The sequence below is a fragment of the Populus nigra genome, chromosome 16 (genome assembly GCF_951802175.1).
Source record: "Populus nigra chromosome 16, ddPopNigr1.1, whole genome shotgun sequence".
Lineage (NCBI taxonomy): Eukaryota > Viridiplantae > Streptophyta > Magnoliopsida > Malpighiales > Salicaceae > Populus > Populus nigra.
In genome coordinates, this window is record NC_084867.1 from 13,480,571 (window position 1) to 13,489,798 (window position 9,228).

At 36.3% G+C, this 9,228-nt stretch overlaps 1 protein-coding gene and 1 long non-coding RNA gene across 3 annotated transcripts; one reads left to right on the top strand and one right to left on the bottom strand.

The window, feature by feature from the left end:
• Positions 1 to 23: 23 nt before the first annotated feature.
• Positions 24 to 8,008, top strand: LOC133675144 (mitochondrial intermediate peptidase, mitochondrial). Of its 2 annotated transcripts, XR_009835348.1 has the most exons (18): positions 24 to 322; positions 799 to 880; positions 968 to 1,020; positions 1,117 to 1,171; positions 1,297 to 1,435; positions 1,625 to 1,679; positions 1,802 to 2,024; positions 2,319 to 2,414; positions 2,825 to 2,944; positions 3,053 to 3,178; positions 3,392 to 3,547; positions 4,522 to 4,638; positions 5,226 to 5,351; positions 5,438 to 5,505; positions 6,197 to 6,332; positions 6,428 to 6,593; positions 6,883 to 7,297; positions 7,774 to 8,008. XR_009835348.1 is itself a non-coding variant. In XM_062096431.1 (17 exons), the coding sequence occupies exons 1-17, from the start codon at positions 114 to 116 to the stop codon at positions 7,134 to 7,136; spliced, it is 2,181 nt and encodes a 726-aa protein (XP_061952415.1). In that variant the 5' UTR covers positions 24 to 113; the 3' UTR covers positions 7,137 to 7,561. The 2 variants fall into 2 exon arrangements, 1 of the variants encoding a protein (XP_061952415.1); XM_062096431.1 differs by lacking the exon at positions 7,774 to 8,008 and having other exon boundaries at positions 6,883 to 7,561.
• Positions 8,009 to 8,067: 59 nt separating this feature from the next.
• On the bottom strand, positions 8,068 to 8,879 carry LOC133675147 (uncharacterized). The gene is made up of 2 exons (XR_009835349.1): positions 8,552 to 8,879; positions 8,068 to 8,463 (listed from the first exon to the last, which is right to left on the bottom strand). It is a non-coding gene; the product is annotated as an uncharacterized LOC133675147 (long non-coding RNA).
• Between the last annotated feature and the right edge of the window lie 349 nt (positions 8,880 to 9,228).

The following is a 9,228-nucleotide window of genomic DNA, read 5'->3' on the forward strand; positions in this document are numbered from 1 at the left end:
CTGCACCCTCCCTCATACGACGGCGTAACTTCTAAATTTCACAATTCAAAAACTCGAGACCTCAACAACCACTCTTGAAAGCCTCTCCTCCCCACCACCACCACGACCAAGCAATGTCCGCCCTAATCCGCCGGTATGCGGCGGTGCTCTGTCACAAACGCATGCTCAAACCAAACTATCCGACTCTTGTCTTGACCTGCCACGTCAGCACCCGGGTCGCCCCTCAACTAAACGGAGCTGCCGCCACCACGGGACTCTACGGTTTTGATCACTTAAAAACCCCTAAAGGGTTTCAACGTTTTGTTGATGATGCCATTGAAAGGTAACCAAAAACATTAGAAAGTTCAAAATTATAAGACAAGTTTTGAACTTTATATTTTCTTGCATGTGTTTGGTTACTGAGAAAATGTGAGAAATTGAAGGGATTTGAAAGCTTTTGTTATGTGATTAGTGTAATTTGATGCTAAAGCTGAAATGGGTTAGGTGAAGGTTTAAATGGTAATGAAAATTGGGTATTGTATGTAAAGTTGCTTTCTTTCGGTTTCTTTATTGAACTTTAAGACCTTTTTTTAGTCTGAATTCTGGTTGTGTATAATGGGGGTTTAATACGTATATTATACAATGATGAGGTTGTAAAGCATGAAATTTTCAAGTTTTTTTATTTCTTGGCAGTTGAGAAGAAGGGTTTGAGATATCATTTAGTTTTATATCATACAATTTTATTTTATTTTGAAGTTTTGACCTCGAATTTAAATTGAGTTTTGGAGAATGTTTTAAGTTGAATTTCATGTTTGTTAGGTCAGGGGAGCTGGTTAATTATATTTCCAGTATGCCTTCCTCGGCTGAAGTTTTACGAGCTATGGATGAGATTTCTAACACGGTAATCTCGTCGCTCAGTGCATTATTGCATCCTTGTTATGTTGTTCGTGTTATTAGTTATTGGAATGATTGTGTTTTTATTTGAAAGGTATGTTGTGTTGTGGATTCTGCGGAACTTTGTAGAAATACTCATCCAGACAGGTTTTTTTTTCTGTGACTTGAGTATTAACTTTTATCAGAACATGTGTCTCATGTAGTAGATGTGCTTAATATTTGTTATTCACTGATATGTGTCAGGGAATTTGTTGAGGCAGCTGGTAAGGCATCGATGAGGATTAATGAATATCTACATGTGAGGTGACCAATTATGTATTTGGTATTTGAATTGCTTTAACAGCTTGCCTTGTAATTTGGTTCTATTCTTGTCTAGTAAGTCGATTAGCTATTTCTTGACTTTGGCATGCTCTCCTCTGACAGTACCTCAATACGAATCATACGTTATATGCTGCGGTGAAAAGAGCAGAGAAAGATGGACATTTGCTCACAAAAGAGGCTCATAGGGCTGCCAATCAATTACGTATTGATTTTGAAAAGGGCGGGATTCATCTCCCTCCTGGTATATACCCTTTTTTTGTTGACTTTCTGTACCACTGCCTGTAAAACATTTTCTTCTATAGAAGATAAACATATAAATTTAAGTTAGATAGAGTTATTAGCTGTTGACTTTAAGTTATGTTGTGGTCAAATTTTCCACTTATAAAATTTTACTTCCACAGATCATGAACATATTAATTTTGCTTTGCAGAGAAGTTAGCTAGAGTGAATCAGCTCCATTTAAGCATCCTTCAGCTAAGTAGAGAGTAAGTGTAGCATCACTTTTGCTCAATTGGCTCTTCTATAACTCAATCAGCTCATTGATTTGTTACATCTATTTACTTTGGTTATTTATCCTGTTTTATACCTTTTGTGCATATTCTGTCAGGTTTGGTGAAAATATTACTATTGATCCAGGTTATGTGGATATATTTCCAGCATCTCGCATCCCAAAACACATACACCATCTCCTAAAACCCGTTCACCGTTTTACTTCTGGAAGTTCCTCGGGATCATTAGGGTCATGGAATAACATGAAAGAAAAAGGACTGCGAATAACAACAGATCATCGTACGCTAGTTTCTGTGATGCATTGGGTCTCAGATGAAGAGGTACTTTCATCTTGTTGGTTACAAATATTTGGCAGTCTTGTTTTCTTCCTGTTTGGAAAGTTGAGTTTGTGTGATGTGTCTTCTTGCTCCTGGATTTTACTATTTGTTGCTTTGATATTCTAGTCATTATTGTACAAATGAAATTTCTCAGACCGGTTAGGTTACAGAATAGAAGAAAATTGACATATCTTGACTTGTTAACATATCTATATAAGTGTGTGATGTACATGCTTCTCCATTGCTATTGCTAAATTTCATAGTTCTTTTCCTTATTTTTTTTAATTTTATTTTCAGGTTAGGAAGATGGCATATATCCAAGGAAACTCTGTACCACATGCAAACCTTGAAGTACTTGATAAGCTTGCTGCAGCTCGTCATGAACTGGCCCAGGTTGTTATCAGTTTCTGAAGTGTTTGAAAATCATGTATGATGTAATCAGGCACTGATCATCTACACAAGTGGTTGCATTTGAAAAGTAATTTTAAGCATTTGATTTTCTTATTCTGGCATCTATGTGAAGACCTTGGATTTACTGTCTTGGAGAAGTCATCCCTCCAAGATTGGGTTGTTTCTTCAGTCTTTTTATGTTCAGTGTGAACCCCAAATAGGGCATGGCATAAAGGCTTCTTGAGGATATATACTCAGTTCAGAATTTTGTGTCTCTAATCAGCATGCATTTTGTTTTACCAAAAATGGTGATACTTTAGCAATTAAAACTTTAGAAATCTATGTTATTGTTTTGAATTTTGACGTTAATCCTGCAGTTCAAAATTAGTTAAATTTTTACTTGGTCAATGCAGATGATGGGATACAGATCTTATGCTGAATTTGTTGTGAAACCAAACTTGGCTTCATCACCTGAGGTTGTGATTTCATTTCTGCATGAAATGAGCAAGATGGTTAGGCCAAGGGCTGATGAGGTATTCTGTTCTCTATAGTTATAATGGTGAAGAGTGGATTAGAATACTTTGTCATTGTGGTTGGAGTCACATTTTTTGCACTCAAATGAATAGTCGATCTCCCTGTAGGAGTTTGAGGCAATTAGGAATTTTAAGAGAGAGAAATGTGGTCAAAGATGTATTGATTTGGAGCCCTGGGATGAGACGTACTATACAGCAATGATGAAATCCTCTGCTCATAATTTGGATTCTTCTGTAAGTCATACCCATCTGATTTTTATTTATGTAATTCTTTTTCATGAATAGATATCCTCATGGTTGCCATTGTGAATGCAGAGTGGTAACTTTCCAAAGTTGAAGTATTTGACCTTTATATTTCCAGTATAGAGCCTGTTTTCTGATATCCTTCTCCGTCACTCTTTCAAGTGACAGGTTTTGTATCTTGATATTTTTTCCTATTTGATGCAGATTGTAGCCTCGTATTTTCCTCTGCCACAATGTATTGAAGGTTTGAAAGTGCTGGTCAACTCATTATTTGGTGCAATGCTTCGCAACGTCCCCATGGCACCAGGTGAATCGTGGCACCCTGATGTGCTTAAAATGTCTCTTCATCATCCTGAAGAGGTATATACATGGAAGATTTTAAGTCCAGATTTATGAATATTGTAAACCATTCTAACAAAAGTAATGATAATTCTGTAGGTGTATATATAATTCATATTTTCTCTTGCCTTGTTCTCATGCGTGTGTGTGTGTGTGTGTCTAGTACATCGAATTATACATGAGTTCGACCGGTTAACATGTTTCAACATGGAAGATTTTAAGTCCAGATTTATGAATATTGTAAACCATTCTAACAAAAGTAATGATAATTCTGTAGGTGTATATATAATTCATATTTTCTCTTGCCCTGTTCTCATGTGTGTGTGTGTCTAGTACATCGAATTATACATGAGTTCGACCGGTTAGCATGTTTCCACGCTTATTCCTGGTGAGTCCATGATGACAATATATCCTACTATTGTCAAAACATCAGTTCCCCCTCTCCAGAATTAAGAAAATTCATGCATAACCCATCATAATTGGATTACTAAACCTTCTTTAAATTAAGCTCCATTTCGAATCTTTGGTAACAGCACCCAAAGGGATACAAAAACCATTCAGTTTTATGGTTAACCCATGTTGGACTTGTTTGAGTCAGTGGAGTTGAAACAAACACATTCTTTAGTATCAGTAAATAAAATGCTACTTCTCATATGCAACCAGGCCAGTTTCTGTACTCTCTTCACGTGGCTAAATGTCTTGAAGTTTGAACTCTTGCTGCCTTGACTCTGTCTGATGTTCATACAATCGTTCAGATCATTTCATGTTATTTTAGATGCTGCCATTGATCTGCCATTTCAGTAAAATGATTAAAAAGTTGATCAGTTACTTTTTACTGCCAAATTTCATTAACTTCTCAATAAATCCTTACTTTCTGGCAACATCCACAGGCAGCTTTTTTTTACCATTTCTGTAGGCATAAAATACAGTTTTTATTTATGCTCATGTGATTTGACATTGTCGAATATAGCTGAGGCATTATATTTTTGTTTCAGGGTGACTTGGGATATCTATACCTTGATTTGTACTCCAGGAAAGGAAAATATCCAGGTTGTGCTAACTTTGCAGTTAAAGGAGGCTGCCGCATTTCTGAGACAGAATACCAACTTCCTGTATGCTAATAGATTTTGTCATCCTTGGTCAAAGCATTCTTTTGTTTTTCCAAATATCATAGAATGTAGTGCTTTCATAGTTTGGCAATTAATTTTAATTTGGAATTCCGACTTTTTCAATTGGAAAGTTCTACCTGAGTACATAAATAAGAATGTTCTCTTGTGTTGGAATTTTATTAAGACCAGAGAAAGATGAACTTATAACTCACCCTGGCTTTCCCTAAATATTCCCTTGATGAAGCTTTTTTTTTTAGTATCTGGTCCATCATGCTAGGGCTGTTGAATGTTCAGTTAATAGGTATCATTCTTCAATATTCACTTTTTTACCTGGAGCACGTAGGTTGGTGGTTTGTGATAATTATGTAAACTTTTAAAGTATAAACTCTTGGGTGAATTTTTGTAACTAAAAGTGGTTAGTTAGTTAATTATGTAGAGCTGTGGTTTTGTTCATTTGCTAAAAGATTTAAGCATGAAATTATGTTTTACACCTAAACTGTAAATTTTAGAGAGAATTTTTCCATAGATTCACTGAAGATTGATTCAGTTTTTTCCCCTTCTCATTTAGCTTAGTATTGGTTATACTGCAGGTTGTGGCCCTTCTTTGCAATTTTTCTGGTTCACCTGGCTCATCAACCGTGAGACTTAATCATGGTGATGTAGAAACTCTATTCCATGAGTTTGGACATGCTCTCCATTCATTGTTCTCGAGAACGGTATATTGTTGTAGCTTACTGCAAAGTGAAGTAATATGGCCATCGATTTATGCTCAATTACAATCATCTCTTGATTATTGTTGTAGGATTACCAACATTTCTCAGGCACCAGGGTGGCTCTTGACTTTGCTGAAATGCCTTCAAACCTCTTTGAGTGAGTAGAATATTGCAATTTCTTAATTGCCATCCACCTTGTCTTCTTGTTTTTGTTGTTTGGATTATCTCCATTGCTTTCGGAGATTATAATACTGTTGATACATTAAATAAAAATTGGTTGGATAGTTCATGTTTTTAGGTGATTTGATCATATATGGGTGTCCTGAAATCATTTTTAGCCAATAAGAATGCTCTATCAAGAGTTCGTCCCGAAAGAAACTGTTTGTTGTCTCAATTTGGCTCAGCAGCGTGTGACATGAAAGTATAATAAGAATAATTATGTTTCCCGTCATCATTTGCATCCACCCTTCCCCCTCTTTCTCACAGTTATAATTGCTTTCAGATATCTTAGAATTTCGTGATTGTGTCATTTCATATGCATCATAATAAATATTCCAAGATTTTTAATGAATCTCTTCTAACTTCCTTCTTGAAGTAATCCATTTGCACTCCAATATATTGGAGAATATCACACTTATATAACTCTTAACTTCCTAAGTTGGTGCACCTCATACTCACCACCACCTCTATCCCATTCAAAGCTCTAACATGGCTGGAAATAACCTGTCCCATGCTTATATTTATGTGTGTGAGCACTGAGATGCTTATATTTATGTGTGTGAGCACTGAGAGTGAGTTTATTGTGTTTGTGGTAATGAACCTGAAATTTCTCTTGGTGTCATTCCTAGGTACTATGCCTGGGACTACAGAGTATTAAGGACATTTGCAAAGCACTACTCAACTGGTGAAATAATACCTGAGAAGTTGGTGAAGTCCATGCAAGGTGCCAGAGATATGTTTGCTGCAACTGAACTCCAACGCCAGGTTTATTTTCCTAAGAACGGTTCCTGTTAGCACATTTTATATACAAGCAAAGAAAAAAGTTTTACCAAATTTTGTTTGCTCATGGTGTTAAATAGGTTTTTTACGCATTGGCTGACCAAACACTTTTTGGAGAACAACCAGCTTCACCCAATGATATGAGCTCTATTCTTGCTGAATTCAAAAAGCAGCACACCAGCTGGAAACATGTGGAGGGTACAAATTGGCAGATCAGATTCAGCCATCTTGTAAATTATGGTGCAGGTGTGATCTTTGAGCACACGAATTTTCTGTGTTGATAATTATGTGTTTGAATTTGTTTGCTTCCATGTGCATGGACATACACTGTGTGCGAAAAGTTTTTGTGCATCAATGTGATCCGAAGTCATAAATTACTTGAGAATAACAAGCCATTAGGCTTGGCTCAAGCGCCATCCCCCAACCCAAAACACACGATAAGGAGTAAACAATATAATACTTCAAAGATGCTTCTCGAGCAAAGTTTAATATCAGTTGATGCAGTTCTGAGATGATTTTTGTTTGATCTGTGCAGGTTATTATAGCTACTTGTATGCAAAATGTTTTGCTGCAACCATATGGAAAAAGTTATGCCAAGAGGATCCACTTTCATTAACTGCAGGAACTGCTCTTCGAACAAAAGTGTTGCAGCATGGTGGATCCAAAGAACCAGCTGAATTATTAAACGATCTGGTAGGGGAAGGGATTTTAAAGCATTGTGATGGAGGGATCGTTCCTGACATTACATGTTTCTTGGAAGAATCAAGGTTGGTAGTTGGTAGGAGATGAGTAGGAGCTATTCTGCTTGTAACCAACCAAAATAAATCTCAAGGGAAGCATGGGAAGAGAATAGTTGTGTATGGAAGAACAAGATGTTATGTCATGTGGAAGATGATAGAGCCAGGAATGGCAGGGTAATTGCGACCAACCAATCACCAGAAGTTGTCAAGGTAAGCCTGTCCTGGCAGTCCTGTTGAATTTGAGAAAAATAGCACAATCATTTAAGCACTCACTAATACCTGGCATGGACTGAGATGTGAATGAGCGCAGCTCTTTTTTAATCCTTGCTTCGATCTCATCTGACAAACAGATTAGAGTGTTCGTAGATGTTAGCTATTTGATGTAATTTTTTGTTGTAATTGCAAACAAAGAGACGGAATTTCACTGATTTTTTGAATAATATTAACTAAAAAAATTCGAGTGGATTAACTTGATATAGCCTTCTGCTCCTTTGGCTCCTAGCTGATTTCTTTCTGTAGAGCATGGTTTTTTATATAGCCTTCATCTCTTTCCAATTACTTATCTTTCTTAATTCATTAAAAAAAACAAAGATATAGCATTTAAATTCTTCATCTTGGTTTTTGATACTTGGCTGATATTTTTCATGTTCAATGGTTTTGCATGGTGATGGTACACATCCTTTCAGAAGAACTATGTCTGCTCCCAAAAAGAGGATTGAAGTTCTCGATTTTTCTTAAATGCTTCTTCCCATCCCCTACTTTTTGAACCATCGCAACAATGAAGAGAGTTGGTGTCAGAATTGGACTTAATTTTTTTAAGGACGGATGGTAAGAGCTTGTCAAAAGGACTGATGTTCTTTACACAGGCATTTGTTTGTTTTGGATATTGTTTGAGATTATAATAGTAGTTATTTTTTAAAATATTTTTTATTTAAAAAAATATTTTTAAGATTAAAAAATTTGAAAAAATTAAAAAAATATTAAAGAAAAAAATTTATTTAAAAAAAAAAACACGGTGTCATCACAAATCACTAAACCAGGCACTGCCTATAACCAAGTCATTGGTGCCTGTATCCATAGCCTACTTGCAATGGAACAAATATCACTTCAGTTACCCGATTTTAGAAACAAAAAATGTTATCTAGGTACTGAATCCAAGCATGTATTATTTACACTATTTGTTATGATATCAAATATACCCGCATTCAGGGATGGGGTCAAAGAATCAAGGAAGAATGTAATAACGAGGGAAAGAAAATGATGTCTCCTCTGTGCTAGGCAGCTATGTACAAACTATGAACAGTCTTGAGAGACATCTCTACTAGGCATGCGTCGCTAGAAACAAGGATATAGCTCTTAGCATTTCACTGAGTTTTCTGCAAGGCGAACGGCAGTAAAAAAGGAAATCCCTGCAACATTTGGATGTGAACTGGAAGAACAGTGTGGAAATAGATGGATACTTACAGTTGGATAACAATTCTTTGTTATCCTTCCGGTTCCAGTGTTCAACCCAGCCATGTTGCCCCTGAATTCGGTCTCTCATGGAACATCTTTACATTACTAACAAACATCAAGATCTCTGAAGAAATTACTGTGCAGTGCAAATATTTCAGGATGAACAGAACTCAAAGAGGCAACTTGGAGGACACTGAAAAGTCCAGCACCGTTGGTAAGGACAGCAGACTGAGCTAAAGCAGGCAAAAGAGCAACAACCATTAGATGAGCGTTAAACGGCAACTAATAGTCAAGTAGATGAGTTTTCGGATGAGTAAACGGCGAAATTAGAACAGGAACATACCACCAATAGAGATGCATCGGTTCACCAAGAACTTCGATTATAAAAATCTCTCGTAAATTCAGCCTGCAAAAGTTCAGTATATATGCCTTCTCTGATTTTTTTTCAAATCCTAGAACTGTGATAGCCTAACTCAGTTCTCATTTTCGACAAACTGTGTATATTGTCACAGTAGTGCTCCAAAAATGCACCGAGATACATGAATAAGAAGATTTGCAGGACCTAGATGGCCAAAAACTGTACTGAAATAGGAACATTATCTTAAAAAGAATGCAGAAATCTATTATCTGATCTTGGCTAACATATTCTCCAGAATAAAATGCATAAAAACGAGCTGCAAAGGGAG

Coding starts and splice junctions, on each gene's coding strand:
- LOC133675144 (XM_062096431.1), top strand. CDS start 114: ATGTCCGCCCTAATCCGCCGGTATGCGGCGGTGCTCTGTCACAAACGC. Junction 2,945..3,052: donor TTAGGCCAAGGGCTGATGAG/GTATTCTGTTCT, acceptor ATCTCCCTGTAG/GAGTTTGAGGCAATTAGGAA. Junction 3,548..4,521: donor CTCTTCATCATCCTGAAGAG/GTATATACATGG, acceptor TTTTTGTTTCAG/GGTGACTTGGGATATCTATA.